The sequence below is a fragment of the Hordeum vulgare genome, chromosome 7H, assembly GCF_904849725.1.
Source record: "Hordeum vulgare subsp. vulgare chromosome 7H, MorexV3_pseudomolecules_assembly, whole genome shotgun sequence".
NCBI lineage: Eukaryota > Viridiplantae > Streptophyta > Magnoliopsida > Poales > Poaceae > Hordeum > Hordeum vulgare.
Window position 1 is genome coordinate 616,072,586 of NC_058524.1, and position 27,419 is coordinate 616,100,004.

Genomic DNA, 27,419 nt, shown 5'->3' on the forward strand with positions numbered 1-27,419 from the left:
CTATTTGTAATTATTCACTTAAATTGGTACAAAATTATGATATATGGCGATCATTAATGAAAAAATAATACATAAAAAATTATTTAAACTAGTTACAATTATTCACTCATCCCCAAATTTCTGCCAAATATGCTCGACCAAATCCTGCTTCAGTTTTAGATGTGTTGGTCGTGCACGAATAGAGGAATTCCTTTGTAGCACATTTGTAAAGCAGATGTTGAGACCACGATTGACCTCCGGCGGTAAAGCAAAACATGTTCCAGGATTCTTATTCAAATCTAAAGGGACGTGAACCATGTCCCCCTCATCTTCGATAATCATATTATGGAGAATGATGCAAGCTTCCATGATTTTACCGACCGAAGAACGCTTCCATAACTTTGCAGGACGTCGCACGATGTTAAAACGGGATTGCAACACTCCAAATGCCCGTTCAACATCTTTCCTTGCCCCTTCTTGATGTCGTGCAAACAATTTGGCAATCTCTATCTGAGGTAGTGCTATAGTCTTCACGAATACAGCCCATTCTGGATAAATACCATCTGCAAGGTAATAACCCTGATTATATTGCCTTCCATTGACAATGAACTGTACCCGTGGAGCTTCCCCTTTCAACTCTTGGACAAACAAAGGTGACTTGTTGAGCACATTTATATCATTGTTTGAGACGGCAACACCGAAATAAGCATGCCATATGCGGAGGTCGTAAGAAGCAACTGCTTCAAGGATCATAGTAGGAACACCGTGATCACCACGGGTAAATTGTCCTCTCCAAGCATTAGGGCATTTCTCCCATTGCCAGTGCATACAATTGATGCTCCCTAACATGCCAGGGAATCCACGAGATTCACCAATTTGAAGCAAATGTTCCACTTCATCACATCTTGGGGGCCTCAGATACTCTTGACCAAACATGTCAATCACCCCTTGTGCGAACATCCCCAAGCATTCTAAAGTAGTGCTTGCAGCTAACATCAGTACCTCATCAAGTTGGTCCGCGGAGGTTCCATACGCTAACATGTGGATTGCGGCTGTACACTTTTGCAGAGGTGTGAGCCCAGGTCGGTTGGTGGCATCTGTTCTATGAGTAAAATAAGGATCCCATGCACCGAGAGCATTCACAATTCGTAAGAACAAAGGCCTTCTCATGCGAAACCTTCTACGGAACATCTCATCGGTGTACATTGGATTTTCAGCGAAGTAATACTGCATGAGGTTCTAATGGGCTATTTCACGAATCCTATATATGTACATTCTCGTGCCGCTTCGACGGACAGATTGCTCAAAATTTCGTTCCTCGAACCTGGTGATCAACCTATCAGTGAGACGCTCATCTATCCTATCAATGACTCGTTCAAATATTTATTGCTCCACTGTGAAGACTTCCCATGTGTCGATGTCTTCGACTCGGCCAAAATTATTCAATTTATCATCCTCATTACTGGAAGATGAAGAGTCGGATTTATGCGACATGTCGTGTCGTTGAGGTCCTACATGAGTTTAGAAATTTAGTATGTCAAATTTTGTTACTAGGGTTACTTTACAAAGTACTGAGACAAAATTTCTGAAACAAACTTTGTTCTATCTTCCCTATGATAATATCACACGCTACATGAATATGCAATTTATACTATATTCAAATTGACCCAGTATTAGTAAATCACATAGAAAAACAAGCCTGGATGTGCCAATCACAAACAATAACACGGAAAATCTCAAATTTCCTCTATTCATCATGATAATATAATGCAATGACTTACAAATTATTATCAGAAGCCCAAAAGGTGTTGTAGCGATCTACACAACACAGCAGCGAACACACTTTGGAGGTGTAGCCAGAGAACAAACAGGGAAGATGTTGATGGAAGAGAGGAAGAGGTAAGATTCCCGTGTGGGCACTGAATTTATGTGCAATAGAAGGTAGGTACGTGAGTGAAGTAGTCCAGGTGGTCAGCTACCTGATCCGAAATTTTCTCTATGGAAGACTTGACTTGCACCTACGGAAGAGGTGAATTAGTTCCACACATGCAGTCACTATATAGACGGAGTAAAGATACACACTACTTTCCACCATGCAATCTTTGACTATCACCGGCAGAAGAGATGAATTAGTTCCACACATGCAGGGTACTATAGACCAAGTGAAAGTAGACATAACTGCACTGGATGCTAGCACATCCAAAGGAGTACCAAATCAAACTTCAGTGTAATTTCAGGCAGACACATGTTCTTTCAAAAGCAAACTTGACAGGTTCAACGAAATACATAAAACGACATGCAATCTAAAGTATGTAAACATAGAAAACTTCTACTAGGTCTTCAAATACACAAATTAAAGACTGGAAATAAAGCAAACCATCTAACTCTTTCTTCACGTGTCAGTCTGTAATCAGTAAGCACAAGCCCATGTACCAAATAATCTCTCTCTCATAACCTTCAGTGTCTTCACAAGCTCATTCTTCATTTCATCTGCCATTCCTATTGTATCCTGCACAAGGAGCGCTCTATAAGCTCTCATCATTTCAGCCTCCTTTTCTTGCTTCTTAGCCTCAATGTTGTCCTTTGCTGCAAGGGCTGACACCCGTGCTGTCTCCGCCGAGAGCCTTGCTACCTCAAGTATCTCACTAGAGGAACGTTGCTGCATTTCTATCATATCCCTACGAGTTTTCTTAGCTTCCTCGTGAGTGGCTACCAATTTCTCGAGCAACTCCATATCAGCTGCAACCTCCTTTGACTTACCTTTGCCATTACATTCTTTCTTGGATTTTTTTTATTCCAGGTGGGCGTGGAATATCTTCAGCGTCTTCTGGAGAGGAAGTATGCTTTCCCATCTCCCCTGTTTCTGGCATCTTTCTTTTCTTTGATTGCCCGAGCCACTCATTGTATGTAGTCCATTTCATGTGCTCATTAACAGCCCGCCAACAATCCATGTGATGGAACTGTGCTGTGTAGTGAGATTCGTAGAATGCGTGTGCTTTCTCCAACAACTAGGCGTCCGACTGTCCACTCGCATATATGGCAGAAGCCTTGGTCCAACAACAATGGAACTGGAAGACTAGCTTATTAAGAGTATGCCAGTGGTCTTTTGCTTACTTCACCTGTCTTCTTCGATTTTTTGGAGTGGTGTTGTTGTAGACATTAGTGACATCTCCCCAATACTGATCACTCTTCTTGTTGTTGCCATTAATTGGGTCAGTAGAGCAACTTAACCAGGCACTCATCTACAATTTCAACAAAGTTCATGAGTGTTCCTGCTGACATGATAATTTAGATTATCAAATATGTGTACACAGAAAACTTACCAATCTTACATCCTCCTGTGATGTCCATGCAAGTCGCTTCTCAGTCCTCTTATCTCCATCCTCTGCATTGTCAACACTGATTGTTTGTTGTGAACCAGAAGGTTTAACTGGAGTTCTTGGCTTGCGAATTGATGGTGATGGTTGTGGTGCTGGACATGGAACATAGTGTGAAGGACCACCAGAGTAATGGAGATGCTGCAACATGGCCTGCTGATTAAGCGGCTGTTGTGGAAGAGGGTAACTTGAAGGATTTCCCAAATAGCTTACGAAATCACCCGGCGGACGGGGATCCACACCCCTGAAAAATAACATGGTCATGCTGTAGGCCAAGCTTTGATTTTCTACATTCATGAACTATTTAACTCAAGGCTTGCTTTTTTCCATTTTCTATTGAGTTTTCATATTTGCAGAACATGTACAGGTTACTTACAAACTAGTTATCTCACAAGATCTTGTTGATGTCTAAACATGTACAGGTTACTTACAAACTACTCATAATTACAGAACATGTATGTATAGGTTATCCCACAAGATCTTTAGAAACTGGCCTAACACCTACAAATTATCCCACAAGATCTTCTTGATTTCTAAACTGAAAACTGAGATGGATCATACAGATTTAATATTGGGTACAAGAACTCGGAGGCAGCGGCTGCAGCGTTTCATGCCTGCTTGTCCATTGGCGGAGCCTGAGGCGAGGAAGAGGCCGCTCTGAAGTGGGGAACAGCGGCTCCTTGCTCGGCGGTGGTGACCTGCTCAGGCTCCCACGGCGGCGGCGGCGGTGGCGCAGGGATCCGCATGGATTGGCGCCCCATCCTCTCCAGAGCAGAGAAAAGGCTACACAAGGAGTTCAATCTGGAGGAGGGGAAGTGGAGGATGAGCAAATCGTGAAGAAGAAGGCGCGCTCGATCTGATTTCGTTGGCACGCGAGAACAAGAGTTCGCGGGAGAAGGAAACCTGGTTCGCGGGAAAGGGGAATATCTGGTTTCCCGCGGAAGAAGGCGCGCTCGATCCAGATGCAACCCACCGTCGACGACGCCCTCGTACAACAGGGAAAAGCTCGTCTGTAACGAGCGACTTGCATGGGAATAGATCGTCGTTAATTCTGCAGACAGACTCGATTTCTTTCTTTTTTTTTCTTTCTTCCATATCATTTATTTTCCTACGTGTCAGGTGTTACAGACGGCTGACTGTACCCCAATGTACATGCCCTTACGTGGCTGACGACATGATGCGCCATGCGGCTGGAATTAAGGATGCTAGGAGCGGATTGATTTATTTGATTATTCGCCCCTGCCCGCCCAGTTTGCTAATTTACTGAATTGATTAACTAGTACTACTCTGTTTATCGTAATCAAAAGAGTTGATTCATTTGTTCGATTCTTTCGTTTCTTGACAATCGATTCTTCACACGTTTGAAAGACGATGAGGACGAGTGCAAAACTCCCATGTTCGTTTTCACATCACCGTCGCAGGCAGGTTTCCTTTTACCTCCCATCGACGAATTTGCACGACCGGCGGTGCACGACGCGGAGGCGGCGACATGCGATGACTTCCAACCATGGTAGCGGACCCTCAGGCACGGCCGTGGCGCCTCCCTGCACGCAGCGTGCGGCAGACGACATGTTCCAACGGCGCCCTCCGACGCATGGCAGTGGCCGGCGCGGCAAGCCCTCCGGCCGGCGACGGTGTCTAATCCCTAGTCACACGACAGAAATTGGGGATTTTTGTTATCCCTTTGATGAATTTGTAATCGAACCCTCAGGTTATGTGATAATATCATATAAATCGTTAAGTTTTCTTTCAGCCATCAGGTTAATAGGAAAATTTACGGTTTAACCGCCAGTTCATCCCACATTGCATAAAAGAATAATTTTACATCATTTTACATGTATAATTAGTCTTTCGGACATTATATATGCTTTTGCCGCAAACATTTCCTAAGACATCCATTATAGGAGAACAACTATAATTTTTGCAATTGATTTTCTCTCTCTTGCAAATCCAATTGTAATTCAAACATGAATTATGAAGTATCATGCTTAATATGACCAGTCCAAATTTTATTGTGAATCACAAGGTATTGGTGGCATCTACTGTATCATTTGCAGATTATCCATCACTACTGTGAGGTTTATATCTTGTCATTTTGACAAAAGGACTACCTTCAACGTGCTCTTCCAAATACAGATATTAATGTGATTACCTCAAGATATCGTAAGGTAATACTGACATCTACTGCAAATTTTTGTAGACTATGCATTATTACTGCAAGGTGTACATCATGTCACTCTGACTTATGACTACCTTCAGAGTGATTTTCGAAAATATAACATAACATATGGTAATAGATATGAACATCTATTAACAAAAGTTAGACTATGTTTTCTATTACTGCGAGATCTACACCATATTGGTGATTATCTTCAAAGTGTTATCCTATAAAAATTGAGGTATGCACATATGGTTATAAAAGCATCAGCTATTCTAAAATTTGCTCCTCTGAAGCATTTTTTGTTGTTCACTAAAATGATTTACTACCATAGTAAATTCATGCATGATTATTGCACGTTGAATGGTATTATATACCAATATCATTTATCCAAACCTCATTTTGTTTGAATACGTCACAGAGAATTATGCAAATATTTGCATACTCCAATGATTACCTTTTATTACATTGGTAAAATACATGGCAATGGAGCCTACGCCACTATTTCTAATTAAAGTGTCGTCCATCCATCAACATCGATCCCATAATTTATGGCAATGATTGAGTGTCTCAACATTTTCACAAGGTCGACACCACATCGTGGTTATAATATCATAGTAACTAACCAATGTTAAGCATGCAAGTCTATGCGTTTTGGCAATGACTCTAAAGTAACACACTTCCTCGAGAATGACATCCAAAACATTAGCAATGATTTTATCACATGTGTTATATTGAAGGATACACCCAGGTTCACCAAGGATCACCTTGGCCATGATTGTTCTCAAACAAATCATTTATTCATAGATGCCACTTACTCCTAGCAGTAAATTAAATAAATGCATTAGCATTTTCAAGTAATGCATGGCTGACATTTATGAATACAGTAAACACATGATTTGGTGGGAGTATTTATTGTAAGATGATTCACGACATCAGTCATTGTATCCACATGCGGCATTTGTGGCCACTATAACTCCTCCTTCGGAATATGTGTCATGGCTATTCTCTTAATAGCTAATTATGTCTGTATGTATTTCGTCTGTCACCAACTTCACTTAGTTCTCAAACTAAGTATATAATGGAGGAATATTTATTCACCTTGAATATTTCTCTTAAGAGAAACATGCTGCCATGAGCACATTTGGAATGATCACCCAATAATTTTTCAAGGCCTCAAGTCTACCGCACCTTACAGTTTTGGTAATTATACAATCAACTTGAAGTTGAGATTTTGTGATCTGATATTTTTCATATTTGAATCCGATTAAATATCTCATAATACACTTTACATCCTCTTATGATGGCATTACCATTTTCATGGTAAAGAAACATATTATTTCTTCAAATCATCATATTCAGCCAACGGGTGCTATACCATTATTTCAAAATATTTCCTAGTATTGAGAAACAAGTCAATGGTCACAAAATAGAACCATGAGGAATTCAAAGTAAAGTGGAGGCTAAATACTACCAATGACAGAATTACCTTTTAATTGGGAATTGATCATTTCCAAATGATCACAAAGACAACTCTCAAGTTTGTCAAATGTGTGGTTACATAAATATCGTACATATGATTACCAAACCCTCAAACAGATGGTCAAACCACACTACCAATTTATTAAAAGGCAAATAAGTTCATTGGGATATTTAAAAATTTGCAAACATACGACCACAAACTATTCTGGTAAATGATGTTCTCGAATCTTCATCAGAAGGAGAACCAAAAACATAGTGCAAGAAATGAATGATCAATTCGTTTACGCCTATGATATGTTTGCGTAATTCATTTTTCAGTAATATGGGATGCCTCATTTAATATTCTGATTATTCCCAAAACATTGTCTGCCTATACTTGTACTACCACATGTAGTGCAATGTCCAATATCCTATTTCTTGGACATTATATTTGATAATTTTTGAATGTATGACTCAATTCATACCTAGTTTTGTTGCGTACAATATAATTTTCTAAATCTTACAAAATATCTGGCTTTAAGCCTTACAATCCTGGTTTGGGGTTGATTAGAAAATTATTGACAATTCTATTGGTCACAACTTAACAAGTTGCAAAATTTCCCAAATCATCAGATTTTATGTGCACCACATGTGCCATAGGAGAAATTAATTTAAGAAACTATCGCCTTACAATTCTAAATGAGCCAACTCATTCTTTCTTGAACACATTCAGAAGATATGTGGATTACTCAACCGTTATGTGGTATTATATAGATACTTCATGGTACTCATGGAAACATTTATAAAATGATTTCAAGTGTGTCTCTTGTCACACAAACCATGAATGATATAACTAAATTAATTGCTCACATTCTCAAAGTAAGAGCAAATTATTCTAAACAAGGGATAAATCCATTCGAATGGACAACTTTGTTGAACTCATTTCACAAGCAATGTCTGATTATATATAATACTTGATGTACATACCCAGAATGGTTTAGTTCAATATCTTATCAAAGATAATGAAATTAATAATATGACCAAACTTATAGAATCGTAATTTACTAGCCTCATGCTAGAAAAATACGGCATTACACGCCGTAAGTATGATATAAATCATACCAACTACATAGCATACTACTTTCCCCTTGTAGTAATTACATGGAAATCAACAAAGTATTTCCTATCTGCGATAATTTGATTACATACCGATATCACCACTCCAGCATACATCAATGGGCTCTCAAAGAAAATTAGGAATCTATGTGAGGAATAACAATTTATTCGTTAATCAAAATTATTCGTAGCCCGTATGCTGATTGCATCAACAATAAGGACATTTCTGGCATTAGGGGGAGATAAGTACCACAAAGAATGCCAAGAAATAAATTAGAAATGTTATTCACATTCAGTCCTTATATCCACGTACTCAAAGAATCTAAACTAGAAGTTTAGAATCACATATTTGCAACTCATTGCAAATCTGCCACATACGTTTACTGATAAAAAAGTGTCACCCAGATTTATATTGCTGCAGTAAAGTGTGAGAAAGAGTGGAGGTACCTGATAAACCACTCTCCCCCCCCCCCAAATGAGAGCAATAGGGGGAGAAATTTGACCACACGAGATATAATCTCGCATATGCTTCCGCGGAAATAGAGGAAATCAAATCCTTAACCAGTAAATTTAATTCAACATCAAGTTGAAAGACACCTCACTGGATGCTCATCATCCAAAGCCCGACATAGATGTGCACACATGTTTTGGTGTCGGGACATCAAAACACCTTGACTCCATTGTTGTAGGAAATCACAAGGAGTTAAAAGGAATAAATACATTTCCACAAATTTCATTGATTTCTCCATAATCATATAACATAAGTCTACATTTGTCGACATATATTTCTTCTCCAAATTGCTAAAACCTTTTGGGCCCTGAACCAAAATCCATGGTAGAGTGCCTCTTGTACTCATATTGGTTCACATAAAAGGAAGCAAGTAATGAAGAATAGCACTCGCTCATCAAAGAGTGGTATTTACCACAATAATACCTACTCCTCATAAGTATCTTCCATATGAAATACTAAAAACTTCTCATTCATAGACAAAGTCAATGAGGTGGTGAGAAAGCGAGGCTTGTAGCAAAAGGGTTCACGCAGAGACCCGACATCGATTACGATGTAACATACCTTCTTGGTATGAGTGGAATTATGTTTTGATAATAAATACCATTGGTAGTACAAATAATATTATCCATGCAGTTAATGGATGCCGTGACTACATACTCATATGAGTCACTCATTTCGGAAATCTATATTAAAGTTCCTAAAGGGCTTCATTTCCAAATCCAAAAACAAAACGCAACATGTATTGTGTAAGACTTCATAAGTCGCTCTATGACTATAAATAGTCGTGAATCATATGGTACTACCGACTAGACGAGTTCCTTCTTCAGAGGATTACACAAAGGATGATGATTGTTTATGTGTTAATAAAGGAATACCAAAATTTTATTTCCTTAGATCACCTCAGTGTATATGATGATTTCATCATCAATGTCTCTACAAGACCTAAACATACATAAAATCATCTCAAGAAGGAAAATTTGGATTCAACCAAATTTAGCTTAAGTTTACAACTTGAGCATTCTCTCAAGAATGCATATCAGTCTACATATATCCAAACATATACGAGAAGTTCAATTTGGATATATCGTATCAACAAAAGACATGTATGGTCATACTACCTTTGATAAGGTACAAACCATTCTTACCTAGGGGTGATAATGAAGTGATACTAGGACCTGAAGTTCTATATCTCACTAATGCCAAAGCACTCATATACTTGCAAACTACGTCAGGCCTGACACTATATTTGCTATCTTTATTCGGAGTGCAACCTCAAACAAAAGGTATATGGTTGATATAAGTACTATCATCTTATATCTGAAGATTACAGTAAATCTTGAATATTTCCATCAGGAAATAGAATATATGACCATGATATGATGTAATGATATTGGCTCTTTATTTGATCCCAACGACGCCATATCAATGACTGAATTTGCTGGAATAGCCTTCACATGGAAGTCATATAAATGGATTTTAATGGTTATTTCCACTTATCATTCTGACATAATTGCTTTATCCTAAAGCATTACAAAAATATGTATGGCTTGGCAGAATGATTAACCACACTCAAAATCGTGTGGTTGGGATTCATCAGAATCACATAACTTGATTTATCAAGATACTTCCACTTGTGTTACTCAATACCTATAGGTTATATGAAGAGCAATATCATAAATCACATTGCTCAGAAATTACTTATCCTCATGGATTATAGAAAGTTGAGAAAATAATTTGCAAACAAAATATTGTGATAATCCAACAGATTATACACAATCTCATGTTCATGTCAATGGCATTGGTATGAGACATCCTTCATATTTGCAAAGTTCAGGGGGAGTAATCTCCGAGACTATAACCTATTAACAATCATCAGATTGCATATATTGTACTCTTTTTTCCTTGATGAGTTTTTCCATAATGGTTTCTCATAAAAGGTTTTTAACGAGATAATATAAACACAAGTGTCTTTATATGCCATATCATTTTTTCCTTGTATTTTTTCCACTGGGTTTTAAAGGAGTTTCCAATGGCATGTACGATTGCACTCTTTTCCCTTATGAGTTTTCTCTCAAGTTTCTCATAATGGTTTTTAGTGAGGCAATATCTTCTCAAAGATCATATGTCATACTTTCTATTTTCCCTATCGGGGTTTTTAAAGGAAGTACTCAAGACATATTAATTGTTCTCTAAACTTATCAATGAGTTTTCTCCTTCTTCAAAGGTTTTCTCATATGAGTTATCAAGAGACAATGATCATCATATGTTGCATTATTTTCTCCTTATTTTACCCATTGGGTTTGAAGGAGTTTTAGCAACATATCTACTCTATTCTCCTCATATTTTTCCCACAGGGTTTTTGGGGGAGACTCTCAAGATTATCTGGAAGATTTCTCAAGATGGAAGATCTATATGCAAGAAGATTTCAACGATGAAACATTCAAGGAGCGTTGTTGTACAAGGGGGAGTGTTAGAAATTAATTAGTAGATTAATTAGCCAAGGGATGTGTCCAACTCCGAACAGTCATGTCTCCTCTCTCTCTCTATTGCCAACAGGCACCTCTTCTGGAGGGATGCCTCCGAACAGACACCTCTTCTTCGCACATGTTTCAGATGTATATATACTTGAGAATCAATAGAAACAGGACTGATCGTCCATTCACTTTCATTCAATCTCGTTTTACTCTAACAGATACCATCAGTGTGCCGAAAAAAATGACACCATCAGCGAGAAATACACTCAACAGCTCATCAAGTTGACTAAAGCAGGGTATTTTACACCAAGGTATCTTGAAAAATGTTAAAACGTATATAAGCCCCTAAGTTGATTCACAGTAGCAGAAACAAGGACTAGAATGTCCATTTCTCATCTTTTACAGCACGCCGCAGAAAGCTGGACATGAAAAAGATCAGAAAGCACAAAGCAGATAAGAAACTGTCGGGTGAAATAAAAATAAAATCATGCAATCATTGTGCAAGCAAAGAACCCGGAACCAGAAAAAAGGTTTAGCATAAAAGAATGAATGCCACATCCGTCATTGTGCAAACAAAAAGCCAAAAAAGCAGAAAAAAGGAAACATGGTAGACATCACAATAACAATAATAATACACCTAAAGAGCACTGACATATATATCCAGTTCATCAACATACATATATAGCACGTTAAATAAATTGCAATAGCAGTCATCAAATCCAACAGGACTGCCATCATCACTACAAACTTCATGACAATACTACTGCTGCTGCTAATATTCCAACAGTGTCCTAGCTGCAGCATATGTATTTCTCACCCTGAATAAATACAACTTATTTCTTGTGATCCAAATTAATTGTCGCTCAAGTGGAGGTATCTAATACTGAAGCGACAAGTAATTCGGATTGAAAGGAATAATAGTTTTACTGAATTCTCACACACTAGATAGTACTACGTACTACTGCTAATGGTCAAACTAAACAGCCTGGTCCAGTCAAAAAATGTCTGTGCACAAAGAATAATGAAACAAACATCACAAACCACAGGTAGCCAACTGCTAAGAGCTGAAACGTACTCCCTCCAGCTGGTTCACGTGAATTGTGTAGTTTTTCTTGTGCATGGTTCACGTGAATTGTGTAGTTTTTCTTGTGCATGGTTCACGCCCTGCCACCACATAGGTTCGACGAACCTATCGGCTGTCAAAGCATGATGCATATGCACGTGCAAAAATCCAATGAGATGCATGCACCACTACAGGTACTCCCTTTCGTAGTTTGTTTGGTCCATGTGCATGCATGTGTTTACACGTTAGCCAGAATTTTGTTGGATCCTGAACGATTTTGGTGTTTCTCACGAGCGCATGGAGTGCGTGGAGTCGCTCGCCGAACGGCCACGTTTGGATCTACAGAGTACTACTACTACGTAGGGGCGGACCCCGGGGAAAATAACATGTTTTTTTTTTTGCGGAAAGAAAATAACATGAGTTACCATACCAAGCATCACGTGATATTTTCATACATGTTTCAGAACTCAAATTTCTGCGTTTTAATTTTTGTTTGAAAAACGAGTGTTCACACGACATGTCCACTAACCCTAAAAATTCAGATCCAAAACCGATCGAAACACATTGAGAAATAAAAAAAGACAAATTCTGCATGAATAGTGTCACAAAAGACAAAAGCAAATATGACACTATTTACATGTGGATTCGCGCGGTGAGCGTGGTGAAGGTGCTCATGACGGATCTGGCGCTCGGCCTGTGCTTGCCGACGGCAAGGAACGGCTCGGGCGCACGGTTGTGTCGAGGGGCCGGTGTGGCCGTTGGTCTTTTTCCGGTTGGTGGCAACAAGGAGCAACGGTGCAAAAGGGCCCACACAACACAATTTTGATGTGTTGGGCGCACGGCTGCACAAGGGGCTCAGGAGCCGTGGTTCTGGCATTGAGCGAGGGCCCAGCTAGACACGCTTCTTGGTCCGGCAGCTTGTGGAGGGCTCCCTCGACCACTCTGCATCAAGGTCTGGCACGATGGTGGCTCTAGGCAGCGACAGACGAGGCATGCCATCCTGGTGCGGGGTTGGGGATGCAAGATTTGACCGCCATGGTGCTTGATGCTTGGAGGTGCAATGAGGGAAGGTGGGTTGACAGAGTGACTGTCGACCAGAGGATTTCAAGGGTGGGGTGGCCATGGATGGAGCGTGTGACGACGGCGTCCGTGGACACTGTAACCTTCATGAAGGCATCAACGGGATGCTCTCTCTTCCTCTGCGAGGGACAACTCCGGGGGAAACTCCAGACACGAGGGTCGGTTGTTGGCGGCATGCTGATCAATGTAATGGAGACCAAAGCTCTGATACCACTTATAGGATCGAAAGTATGTCTAGAGAGGGGTGATTACACTACTTGACAAGATAAAAACTTAGATTTTTCCTAATTTGTAGTGTGGGCCAGTTTTAGCAACTATGGCTAGTCAAGTACACCCTGCACATGCATATCTAAGAGTATTGCAGCGGAAAGTAAACATGCAAGTGTAAATAGAGGGTAAGGTAGGGAGATCAAACACAAAGCTTGACATGGTGATTTTTGGCATCGTTCCGATAGGTGGCGCTACCGTACGTCCATATTAATGGAGACTTCACCCACGGAGGGTAACGGCTGCGAGAGTCCACGGAGGGCTCCACCCACAAGGGGTCCACGAAGAAACGGCCTGTCTATTCCACCACGGCTTCCGTCCACACAGGAGTAGCCCCACTCACCGTATATCTTCACAAAGTAGGCGATCTCCTTGCCCGTACAAACTTCTTGGTTCAACTCCACAACATGAAGTAGGAGGCTCCCAAGCGACACCTAACCAATCTAGGAGGCACCACACTCCAAAATATAATAGGTGTGGTAGAAGGATGAACTCCTTGCTCTTGTGCTTCTAAAGATAGTCTCATCAACACTCAATCACTATCTCTCAGATTTGGCAGGGGTAGGAGAGATTAATCTTGTGGAAAGCAACTTGGGGAGGCTAGAAATCAAGGTTCAAATGGTAGGATTATAATCTCTTGATCTCAACACGTGAGTGGATGGCTCTCTCTCAAAAAAATGGATCTGACAAGTGTAAGTGTGTTATTAGTGCTTCCTATACGAATGAGAGGTAGGTGGAGGGATTTATATCGGCATCTCCCAAAATCCAACCGTTACACCATTGATGGCAAACTCAGTGAAACCGAAATGTTAATCTCGGTGGTACCGAGTGCACTAAATGTGGCAACTTTGAATTCTCGGTGAGACCGATATATGAATCTCGGTGGTACCGATACGATGACCTAGACTGATTTCCAAACTCAGTGAGATCGACTTCAAACTCAGAATTTCCGAAACTTGAAATTAGCTTAACCGAAAGTTGGTCACCCAATCTCGGTGACATCGATAGGAATGTTGGTTGTACCGAGATGGTGGGATTGGCATAGGGTCTGTCTAAGTGTAAAATCGGTATAACCGAGTGAGAAATGTTGGCGGCATCGATTTTCCATATTTTACTTGGGACATATATATATTGTGGGAAAGTGGCTGAGTATTTTTGGTGGCCATCTCTAAGAACTTGAGCAACCAATTCATCATAATACCTCATCACATTCTAATAGTATTGGCTTTCCTATAGACTCAAATGTGATTTCTCACAAAGTATAAAATGAAGAGTCTTCTTGGTTGAAGCTTTAGCCAATCCTATTACTTCTTTTCATCAAAGACGCATCTCCATACAATCCTATAGCAGAAGCATCTTTGAACTTTTTTAAAATGTACTTGAATAAAGTCATTAGTCCAATGATGCATATGTTAAGATTAATTATCAAAACCACCTTAGATAGTAATTGTGCTTTCAGTTTTGTTCTTTCAAAAAGAGGATTACCCTACCCTCTGCATCATAGAATGTACACATACTTATTGTTAAACGTGAATGAAGTTAAGTTACCGAGTTACAGATGTTGAAACAAATAAAAAGAAATACACGACCACTACTGGACGAACCCGCGGTTACATAGTTCATCCACATAAGTTACAAGTGGTTCACCAGCCAAACTGATTGAATAAACCCTGCACAATTGATTCAAGCCGCGTGTAGCCAGAGGCCATAAATATTAGATGTCCACATGCTACATTGATGACCGGACATTGATCAAAGCCGTAGACATGTGGATAACATGCAAGTAGTTTGGAATATATGAACTGTTAAAATGCAGTCATTCCCGTAATTCCATATTGCTCAGAGAATGACACAAACTCTCATGTGGTTTTGACCCTTCAACTTGTGATGTATACTGCCCAACTAGTTTTCAAACAAATATGAAACTGTTAAAAACTGATGCACCTTATATTGTGAAATGGAGGGAGCATATCTATTGTTGGGACAAACCCGGAGCAATCCTCCTCGGCGACACACGTCGAGCAGCCTCCCGGCGACACAAACGTCGGACGAAGGTAGACAAAAGTGACACCATGATTTTTTCAACGACGAACGCCGCGGCGCACGAACGCATGTATCCCGACTTTATTTCTCACAGCGATTCGAACACGTACGTTGAGATACATACGCACATACGCAGCACAACCCAGAAGTACTGTCGCGTCGACCGGGCGCAGACCACAGTCCCGACGAAGATTACATCTTTCTTAGAGCAACTCTAGCAGACCCCGCATCCGTCCGGCCCGCAAAGCGTGTTTGCAGTTCGCGGAAAAACGTCTTTGCGGGCCGGCGCGCACGGCCGCGGATGCAGATCCTACATAACGGCCCCGTAAAAAAGCATATTCGTGAAATATGCTTTTTCAGACCCCGTGTGGGCTGAAATGTCCCTCCCACCAACCGCTTCCGTTTATATGCAGGGCACCGCAACGGCGAGGGGGAAACCCGCGTTGGGGCCGTGATTTTGCCGCGCCCCGCAAAAATATTTGCGGGCCGGGGCGGAATGCGGGGTCTGATCGGGCAGGTTTTTCCGCCCCGGCCCGCATTTTGACAGTTATTTTTCGGATCGGGACGGGATACGGGGTCTGCTAGAATTTCTCTTAAGCCCCTCGCTCGTGCAAAACAATAATATTTTCTCCGTACCTAAATAACTATAGTTGATGAAAACTAATCTAGTTATCTTTAACTACAATTGTTTAGACATAGAGGGAATGGTATGTCTATAGAAACTCCTTTTGACTCCCATGCATGCATGAGAGATGTACCCGTGATGTTTGTTTGGAACGCGGAGAGAGATACGCACGTACGAGCATTGTTTCCCCGAGGATCACATGGAAGCAGTCTACTGTCGACTTGCAAATAGAAAGATGCCTCACGCAACCAACAACCAGCATCGTCTGTCTAGTACAGTTACAGTAGTGTACTAGGCTAGCACGGGCAGGCACGTTTTTTCTGTGGGTGCGATCACCTCCTTGTCTCCTCGTCGTATATATAATCTCCATCAGCCGGCGGCTACTTCACCTCACGGAAATCCTCCGACTCCGACGCAGCAACTCCGCTCTGCTGGACACTTCGGCCGGTAAGGAAGCACTAGTACTAGCTTGTTGTTCTAGTACAATTCTGTTCTTCCATCAGTCCGGTCCACTCAATTCATTCGTTCGACAATGTACAATCTTCCTCGTCGTCCTCGTAGAGTATATATCTCTTGTTTTCCAGTGTGCAACGAATATAATTTCTTTATATGGAACTTGTATTACCATGTACCGTTTGCTATGATACTGCCAACATAATTCTTTTTTAACAGTCCACGTTTTTCAGGCGTTTCACTACATTTAAACACGCAGAATGCCTCGAGAGCGAGCTTCTTCTGTCTCAACCCACAAGAAGCCTAAAGTTGATGCGGCAGTCGTTTCTGATAAAGATAATGTCAGCCAGAGGAGGAGCGCATATTTGTTGCTGGGGTTGTTTATAGTTTTCTTTCACGGGTCCTGGTCAGTTTACCGTATGCAGTTTGCAAATCTTCCTTTGCCCCTTAATGCTGAGCAGGCTGGTAAGCGGGGGTTCTCAGAGGCTTCTGCCCTTGAGCATGTGAAGTACTTGACAGGCCTGGGTCCTCATCCAGTTGGTTCAGATTCCCTTGATCTTGCTGTGAAGGTTGTCCTTTCAAGCTACCTTGCTTTCACATTTTCAAAAGTTTTTACTTACAATTTTAGTCTTTGGACCAATTATAAAATTTATATTAATTTTGTTATGCATTGGTATATTCCGCAAAAAGTTTACTTGATACGCTGTGATTTTGCAAATAATTAGGGACTAGGTATTTTTTTCGCAAACGAAGCCTCAAATGTGGTTGTTTTTTGCAATTAACTCGTGATATATACTTTCCTATTAATAAGGTGGAACTAGCTGTTATCTGTTGAATTGTTGATGCTAATTGTAGTGTTTAGGCATAAGAACTAGAAAAGGGAGTAAGTGGAGAAAAAATATAAGTTAAAGTGAGGAGCCAACTAATTATTTCTTGCTCTTATCTTTAACTTTAACTTTTACCTTTTTCCCATCAGGACGTGGGATATTTTTTGTTGGGACTTATAATTTCTCTACTGTATCTATTTTTAGTTGCACTATCCATCTTGACATTTCCATGCAATAGTATGTATATGCAGAAGCAGAGAAAATAAAGAAGACAGCTCACCCGGACGTTGATGTTCAATTGGAGCTATTCCACACAGACATTGGTGCAAATCGTTTAACCGGGGGCCTTTTCAAGGGAAAAACAATCTTGTATGCAGACCTTAAGCACGTGATTCTCAGATTTGTTCCAAAGTATTTACCGGAAGCTGAGGAAAATTTGATTCTTGTCTCTTCTCATATTGACACAGTTTTCACAACGTAAGGCTCTGTTTTCTCCCTTACTAGGCAGGCTTGCTTCTGCTTTGCATTATGTAATGTAAACTATATGCTTAATCATCAAAACGTCAATTATGAAGAGTTTCCGCATGCTTTTTGACACAAACTTGGTTAATCATATATTAATTTTGTACAATGTACTAATATGCAACAATCCGACTTGGGTACGACATTATGAGCCTTCAACTGAGGAAGGGTGAGTGTTGAGAGTGAAGTAAAGGAAATGTATGCGAAACAAATGACATTAGACAAATATATGGGCTCAGTCGTGCATTGTTCTTTAAGTATAAGCTGGATATATCGAGATCTCAAATTTTCTAAAGATAACTTGACAACACATGAATGTTGAACAAGAATATAGCTTTGAAGGCGTGTTTCGGAGGAACAATTCTATTGTTGATGATTTTTACAAGTAATTCAGACAGGTATTCAGACTGTTCAAGTGTATATCTAATGTTATTAGGATGTAATTTAGCGACAAACTAATGCTTATTTATTGCAAATACATGTATTGTGGCAGACCAACTATTGTAACAATTTTAATATTTTTTCGCTACCGCATTGTAATTTTTTTAGAGAAAAATGAATCTAATTTCTATTCTTTTTCAGGGGAGGTGCTGGAGATTGCAGTTCATGTGTAGGAGTCATGCTAGAGCTTGCACGGGGAGTGAGTCAGTGGGCTCATGGGTTTAAGAGTGGTGTCCTATTTCTATTCAACTCAGGGGAAGAAGAGGGTCTTGTCGGGGCCCATAGTTTTATAACTCAGGTCGCTATTTTCATAGGTCACACATATATCATGTCGAGCTGTTACATAGGTCATTGTCATTATGCTCCATAATGTAATTTACTAATATTTGTGCAGCACCACTGGAGAAACTCGGTACGTTTTGCTATTGATTTGGAAGCTATGGGTATCGGTGGGAAATCCACACTTTTTCAGGTTGGGCTCACATCTTGTTTTCACACAAATTATGCTTGCATTTATAATTGTAACAATCATGTAGCTTTTTCTTATTTTAGATTATGTCTAATGCTAGTAAATAAGGTTTCTAAACATTTTACACAAACCATGAGTTACTTGGTGCTAATGCATCAGATTTTTTTCTTCGTATCTTCAATTGATGTGGACTGTTCAAGTTGTTATCATTTATCAAAGCATTAGTTCTGAACCTTTTCAGCATAGCTTACTATTTTTGTTCACACAACAGGGTACTCACCAATGGGCTTTGGAGAGCTTTGCCGCTGTTGCGAAATACCCTTCTGCTCAGATAGCTATACAGGTAAAAGGAAGAACATATTGGCGTAGGATTTGAATTCTAAACCTTAGAAAGAATAGTTTGAACATTTCTAATTGATTCTCAAGTTTGTTGTCTTAGAAAGAACAGCTTGCACTTTCCATAGAGGTTCATTTACCCTGTCAAATGCAGATCTAGCCGTAGAAGTTTGAGTGATCTTCCTGTTCTAAAATATTGGGTAAAAAGTAAAACTATATTGTGGTTTGTAGCATCGAACATTGGATTATAGCAAATAACAATGGCAATTTTGTCATGTTTCGAAGAACTCTGCAATCAGCTCAGAGAAAAATGGAATGATTTTTATCCACTGTCGTTCAATTTTAGTGTGTCTTTATAGCTTGAACATACTATATAACCCAAATTTGTAATTACAGGATATTTTCAATTCTGGAGCAATAAATTCTGCTACAGATTTCCAAATATATCTTGAGGTTGCTGGTCTTCCTGGCCTTGATTTTGCATATACAGATATGACATCCGTGTATCACACAAAGGTTTGCTTTCATGACTTTATATTTATGTATACACAATTCCATCTATTGTGCATTAGGTTGTAGAAGTTACTTTGCTCTGTTTTGGGTACTATTTTGATTTTTTTTAGTTGTTTTCTCGTAATGATGCTCTGTCGGAAACATATCGATTATGCACAACCTTTTCATGTGGAACACTTTTCTAGATTCGTTACAGTTTAAGCAACTTAGTACATATTTCTTTCCTTAAGCACACATAAAAATATGTGTCTGTGTATTAAGAAGAGGATGCCAAGAAGGCACAAAGTACAGCTTGGCCAACGGCCAACAAAAGGAAACTGATGCACAGAAACAGAGCAAAATAAACAAAATGAAAAAGAAAAATAACTAAGCTAGGTCATGTCAGGTTAGTACTTTATTAGATAGTAATGACAAAGATTTACCTTATATATTCTATTTTTTCTATAAACAGATTTGATTGCTACGTACATATATAAAGCAAAATTTCTGAAAAAAAAATGTTCCAGACCCTCAGCCCATTCAAATTCAGGAACCGTATTTGTTATTAATATAAATAACAAATATATTTGTATCAGCCACTCAGTGGAAGAATCTACTGGTTACTTTCATGTTCGATCTAGAGATTATGGACCTTGAGATTAATCTATGGTGTTGGCATTCATATCAACCTTTCCAAACAAAAAGGAATATAGCGAGTATACATGTACTCCGAACCAAAAGTATCTATTTGATATAAATAGGTTACAAGGTGAACACAACACATCTGAACTTCACTACTTGAGGATCCACCTGATTGTTCACGGCTCCTCGTGGAGCATGAATGTGTGATCTCTAATTCCAAAATGTACTATATATACATGCATTTGTTCCCTACTGTGAATTGATTAAAATAATTTCACTGCCATGTGATTGCAAATTTATTATGTCTTTCCAATAGAAATTACAATGAGGTGATAGTTGTAGACGTAAATACAACTTCCGTTGATATTGGGAGTTTAATTGAAGGTCAAAAGAATATGTGGTGGCAGCTTCAATCTATTTATTTTGGTGCCAAGCATTTTTTGTTCCTTACTCATGAGATTTTATTGTTGTCTTTTATGTAGAATGACAAAATGGAGCATTTGAAACCTGGATCCCTTCAGCATAATGGAGAAAATATGCTTGCCTTCCTAGTACATGCTGCTTCATCACAAAAATTTATGGAAGATGCACACCAGGCAAAGCAAGAGAGCATAGAGCAGAAGAAAGCTATCTTCTTTGACATTCTGGTATAACGACTAGAACATTTTTGTTATCAAATATTACGATTATACCATGCAATATCCGGCTTTTCCTTAAGTTAAGCAAGCACACGTATATATTTCAATTTTAATAAGTCCCCGTGGGATATTTTTTATCACTACTATATGTCTTCATATGCTAATTTTTCACATAATGAAGGACCATAAAATTCCACAAAACTTTATAATTTAGAATTGTGAAGTCATGTAATAATCTAGGAAACAGTAAGACCAACAAATGATTTGTAAATTATTGATTATCATAAATTTGTTGTGAAACTAATATGCATTCTTTGGAGCAAAGTCTTTGTGAATTGTGATATTCCTGCAAAGATAATTTCACTGGATGGCAAGATAAAATAGGAGCATGGGTATAACTAGAGCAAAGAATAGAAAATAAATGCTTCATATTTGGTCTTAACAGAAATAACACTATATTTACATCATATATTACTTGGAGGAATGACATGGTTCTTTGATTTTGTCTGTTTAGAGCAATGGAATAGAGTCATCTATTATTTTTGCCTGGCATCCCCCCATTCCTAACCTCCTTTTGACTTCATGATTATCGAAGCACCATGGTTATGTGTGACTATGTCATACCATGACTCAAACTAAATATCAGAATTAGGTTTGAAGTAGGTGTTCAGATGTGTTGGTGGGATCTGGCAAAATAGACAACATATTTGTTCGCCTGATGATTTAGTTAGCATGATTTTTAATATTCAACTGAATATTACTTTGTTTCACCTTCTCACTTGTATGTTATTACTTTTGCAGGGAAAGTACATGGTGGTCTATCCACAACGACTAGCAACCATGTTTCACAACTCAATAATATTCCAATCACTTCTAATATTGGGAACATTACTGCTTATGGGCAGATGCTCTACGCTTGTGTCCTTCGGAATATCATGTTTGAGCATTATTTTGACGTTGATATTTTCGATCTTCTTACCAGTTGTGGTTGCATTTGCCCTGCCACATATTTGTCCCTTTCCTATCTCATTTGTTGCAAATCCATGGTTAGTTATTGGCTTATTTGGTTCACCTGCATTACTTGGGGCATTCATTGGCCAACACATTGGATTTATTCTCCTCAAGAAGCAAATTAAACACGTGTATTCAAGAACAAAGCCTGGTCTAACTGGTAATAAGATGGATTATATTGTTGGTCTAGAAGCTGAGAGGTGGATTTTCAAATCTGGTTTTCTCCAATGGCTCATAGTTTTGATACTCGGAACCTATTTGGAGGTCGGAGCATCCTATATAGCACTCATCTGGCTTGTTTCGCCTGCCTTTGCATGTAAGTTGGGGTCACTATCTGAGATTTAATATGTTGATATTCATCTTGAGTATTGATGGTTGTTGTCTCGTTGCAGATGGCCTTATGGAAGCAAAACTATCTCCTCTAAGGTCATCTAAACATCTTAAGGTTGTTACATTGGTCCTGGCTTTAGCTTTGCCAGTTGTGTCATCTGCTGGTTTGGTTATTCGCATGGTTGATGTGATGATTGGCACTATTGTACGTGCAGATAGGTAAATATCTAGAGTCTGCAACGTTGAAACTTGTTCTCATTTTCCTCCTTTGCTATGTCCGTTAGGACATGATTAAGCGTATAACTTAAATGCTATTACTAAAGAGTATTTTGCCAATTAACCTAAGTTAATCGAACTAATTTCAACCTTATTTGCACTTATATGAGCAGGAACCCCGGTGGACTACCAGGCTGGCTTGGAAATGTAGGCGTTGCTGTTGTCATCGCAATAGTCGTGTCCTTTATGTTGGTGTATCTTCTTTCATATGTCCATATTTCAGGTAAATCATATCATGCTTTATATAGCATCACATTTTGCTTCTGTAAATGATTTATCAGTTTCTGTTATCTTATTCATACATAAAATTTGATTTTGCATTATGCAATACCAACGTGTGTTGTCATGACCATTTTGCCATTCAGACATGTATCGAGATACTTTGTTATTCTGGATCAAAATACTTCCAAAATGGTGCTAATTAAATCTACACGCCACCAAAGGTGACCACGAACCCAGACTAAGAAACAACTAAAAAACCAAAAAATGCCAAGTAGCTTCATATAGCCAAGCTAATCACAGGAATGATCATAGGTTTGTTACGACTATGTTTTTTATGGTCAAAAGAACGCTCTGAATCTTGCCGTGTAACATTGTTGTACATCTATCGTTACATCCAATTTTTATATTTCTCCAATATGTACATACATCTGCCTTCTTTTTGACACATTACACATCCCAAATAAGTTGATATCTGATATATGTTTTCTGTAGATGCGAAAAGAGCACTTCTTACTGTATTATGTGCAGTCTTTGGTCTTTCCATTGTACTGGTATCAGGTGGCATTGTTCCAGCATTCACAGAGGATATTTCCCGTACTGTAAATGTAAGCACTGCTGTAACACTGTTCAGTTGTGTTAGTACTCCCTCCGTTACACAATAAAGTGATGTTTTGGATGTCTAAAGTCAAACGATGAAAACTTGCACCACTTATATTGTTTTTAATATCCAGATTGAGAGCTTCAAAATCGTATGCATAAATGTGTCTCAAGAAGTACTTTAAAATCAAAATACTTATAATTTTATTGGTCGTTATAAATATATTGCAATAGAAACTAGTGGTCAAAGTTATAATTTGATGATCGTGTTAATACATGAAACACCACTTTTTCCTGGAACAGAGGGAGTATGAATTTATCTAGACATGTGCTATCCTAATATTTTGGGTCAGTGGTTAACTATTTTGACTCTTCTTATGTTTTCATATGCTTTCCATAATTTTTCGTCATTTTTTATGTCTGTAACCTGATATTTTTTGGACAATTCAACACTCTTTTGCAGATATAAACAAAGAATGCACTCAACAAATATCGAAATATAAGTTATTTCTAGTAGGTAGCTAGTTTCTTAAAAGAAAGAATTGGAAGTAAATGCTTACCCCTTCCGATCGAAATATAAGTTGTTGTAGTTTAGAATTAAGGGGGTGTAAGAAATGTCTTTCATGTCACTCAAACATTCCCACAAACAAATTGATTATATTACATTGCCATTACCTTCTAGTATCAATTATGTACTTAGAAATGCCAATTATTGATTAAGGGCATAATAGGAAGAAATCATGAAACAAACTAAATTATCTCAAAATTGTAGGTATTTAAATTTTCATATTCAACATAACAACTTATATTTGCAAGTCATTTCTAGAATAGTGCAAGTAACATGATTCACTGGCCTTCTGATGTATCTTGTGCCTAACTTGTTTGCCTCGAATTGTGAGAATGTTTCCTATTATTTGCATTAAGAAGCTCCTACTAGAAATGATACGTATTAGACGATAATTGTTTCACTTCTTCCTCAGGTTGTGCATGTTGTTGATACTACGAGAATGAATGATGGAAGCACGGAACCATTATCCTATGTATCCTTGTTTTCGCACACACCTGGAAAGTTGACACAGGAATTGACGGACCTTACAGGGGAAGAATTTTCTTGCGGAAGGAATATGACAATTGATTTTGCGACATTTACCATGATGTATGGCTGTAGGAGTTACAAACAGAGCAATATTGGGTGGAGCCAACCAGAAGTTCCTGTGCTCCATGTTGAAAGTGATTCTGCTACTGATGATGCACGTAGAACAGTAGTGTCAGTTGATACTAAGTCATCTACTCGTTGGTCGTTGGCAATCAATAAACAGGAAATTAGCGACTTCACTGTTCATGGTGAGCTACAATTAAACAGATTGATAAATTTAGGTGGACTAGGTAGTTATTATTTGCCATCTTATTAACCTTTCCATATCTTATTTTACTCAGTGGATTCAAATAACTTGGTTGAGCTGGGTGGTAAGAGCAAGGTCGATGGATGGCATACAGTCCGCTTTGCAGGTGGCAAGAGCTCACCAACAAAATTCAAGTTAACCCTTTTCTGGTCAAGTAATGCAACACATGCATCTGCAGAAGAAGCTAAATCAGAAGACCTTTCTCCCTTGGTGAAACTAAGAACGGATGTGAATAGAGTTACACCAATGGTTGCGATGGTTCTTGAGAAGCTTCCTGGTTGGTGTACACCTTTTGGCAAGTCCACGTCTCCCTACACACTGGCTTTCTTGACTGCTCTTCCTATTGATATTTAGGCAAAATACATTGTTCGATCCCCCAAGTTTTAGTTGTTTGATGTCACAAATAAAACTTCAGGTCGAGTACTGGTTGTAATAAAGACTATGGAAAATTGAATGCAGGGATATATTTGAGACATTCTGCATTGTCCATTTGCTATTGACTATTCCAATCCAAACTTCAGAAAAATGTCAATTTGTTCATGGTACGTGTAGAGATACTAAAGTGATTATTCCATACTAGGGGTTTTCCAGGTCATGCAAACACATACACACACACATGTGAGTTCAGATGCGCTTGACACAAAGTTGAGTCGAGTAACCAACACTTCCTAGGGTGGAAGACTAGGTAGAGCACTACTACACTTTAGTACATTGATGATGATGATGTTTTGAAGTACAGTATTCGTTATCACCACAACTCAGAACCACGCCAACACTCTACACGGTTTTCGTTTAATGGGAGACATCAGTTTGTATCTGGGGTGACGCTGGAAGCCACCCCACTACCACCTAGAAAGCTCTCCATCGCCGCTCCAACCCTACCGCCGTCATTGGGGGAGGCCATCAGTGCTAACGGCGGCGACGGCTCCCCTTCCCATCCTCTTCCCTCGCCTCCCCATCTCCTATGGTTGGCTTCCACCTCGCCAATCTAGACCGCACACGTTGGATCCGCCTCTATTGTGGTGTTGACTTGGTGTCTGGCATCGGGCCTACAGCGTTGAGCGCCTAGGAGGGCCCCGACAGTTGACCGTATCTCGCAATGGTGTCGAACCTACCCGACTCCACCTCCATGCATGGTGCAGCCATCAGCCATGTGACGTAGGCTCGTCCCGAAAGTGAATCAGGTTGGATCATCTAGATCCGTGCAGAGCAAGAGGTCATGACCACCTGCCTCCGTAAACAAATCGGCAAAGATCAACACCTTCATTTGTAGTGAACAACGGAGCATGGGTCCTTCCCATGACAACGCCACGCCGACAGTGGTCGCTAAAGGCTGGCGGTACGAAGGGTTGTGGCGATGCATAGGATTCAATCAACGAAAGTGCCATGAGATGCAACCTATGGACCTTGACTTAACGCAGATGGTATGATTGTGCATCAGCGGCGGAGGGATGTCTGGCCCAACACATGTAGCTATGGTGATCTGGGAAAAATGGTGGCAAAAATAAATTAACTTTGATTTGGTGGTGCTTCTCAACTACCTGGTATCGAGTTCCGAGGTAAAAATCTTAGGTCTGACCCGTGATGATTATACTTGGTTATGGCAATGGTTTTGCATTGTTACCTTGTTTAAGCATTGCTCAGATATGCTCGGAGTTTTTCTTCAGGGTTAAAACCTAGAATCGGGCCTTTGGTGATGGATCCAGTGAGGACTGCGCTTGAGTGTCTTCTCCTTTCTAAAGGCATTATTGTTGTTGAACAACCTCATTGTCTTTATGGTGTGAAGAAATCGTTGATGTAGTGTGTGGATCTCTCTTTTGATCGCTTCGTTTTTTTCCTTGCTTGGCAATAGCTTTGCTTTTGTATGACTTTGTTATTTGCCGACATGTTTATTTCTGTGTGTGTGTGGTGTTGGTCGTATGCATTGTAGCTATGCAGAATCCTAATGTGGACTCGTTGTGTTTGTATCTCCTTCATGCCTTATTTTATGTTAATGAAACCATTCTCTGTTGAAAAATAAATAGGCTGCTCGAATTTTACTACTTAGTTGGTATTGTCAGTTGACCGGTCTTACCATACGGCAAACACACACTACTACCGTCTCCTCTTCCACCAAAGATTCCCTCGCTTTTTTTTGGCATTTCACCATTAGGCCAGATTAATACAAGATCCACTTGGTTCAGGATGTTTATGCCCGTCACTGCTTCTAAATATCAGTTGTGATGTGCCCATGGTAAATCTTCTAATGGAACTCGCTTCTCTATTTAGGTACCAATGATGAGCATTTCCGTAGGCCGTGGCTAAGACGGAGAGGAAAACGAGAGAAACTAATGTAAATTTGCTAACTAGAACCATTGCATGTAATGAATTGACCACTGCATGTCATACTAGTTAGTCTCAATTCATTAAAAACATACACATCACGGGTCTTTTATGGGTTGATTTTTTTATTCGTGTCAAAAAAAGAAAAAAGAAAGAAGGTAAAAGTTAATACACCGCGTCTAAGTGTTTTAAGATTATTTGACTTTTGTAAAAGGACTTATAAACTGAAACGGAAGAAGTAATATTTTATTAACATATGACTCATCTTTTATTCTCGTTAAGTT

The 27,419-nt window shown here is 39.4% G+C and overlaps 2 protein-coding genes across 2 annotated transcripts; one reads left to right on the forward strand and one right to left on the reverse strand.

Annotated features, from left to right (window-relative positions):
- Nucleotides 1-102: 102 nt before the first annotated feature.
- On the reverse strand, nt 103-1,149 carry LOC123413383. The gene has a single exon (XM_045106317.1). The coding sequence runs from the start codon at nt 1,147-1,149 to the stop codon at nt 103-105; it is 1,047 nt and encodes a 348-aa protein (XP_044962252.1).
- Nucleotides 1,150-16,541: 15,392 nt separating this feature from the next.
- On the forward strand, nt 16,542-25,307 carry LOC123410193 (endoplasmic reticulum metallopeptidase 1-like). The gene is made up of 14 exons (XM_045103091.1): nt 16,542-16,601; nt 16,841-17,176; nt 17,673-17,911; nt 18,539-18,695; nt 18,792-18,869; nt 19,138-19,209; nt 19,599-19,718; nt 20,819-20,983; nt 21,776-22,301; nt 22,378-22,534; nt 22,705-22,814; nt 23,306-23,418; nt 24,391-24,754; nt 24,848-25,307. Exons 2-14 carry the CDS (start codon nt 16,868-16,870, stop codon nt 25,165-25,167), a joined length of 2,730 nt encoding a protein of 909 aa, XP_044959026.1. The 5' UTR covers nt 16,542-16,601; nt 16,841-16,867; the 3' UTR covers nt 25,168-25,307.
- The last annotated feature ends 2,112 nt before the right edge of the window (nt 25,308-27,419 follow it).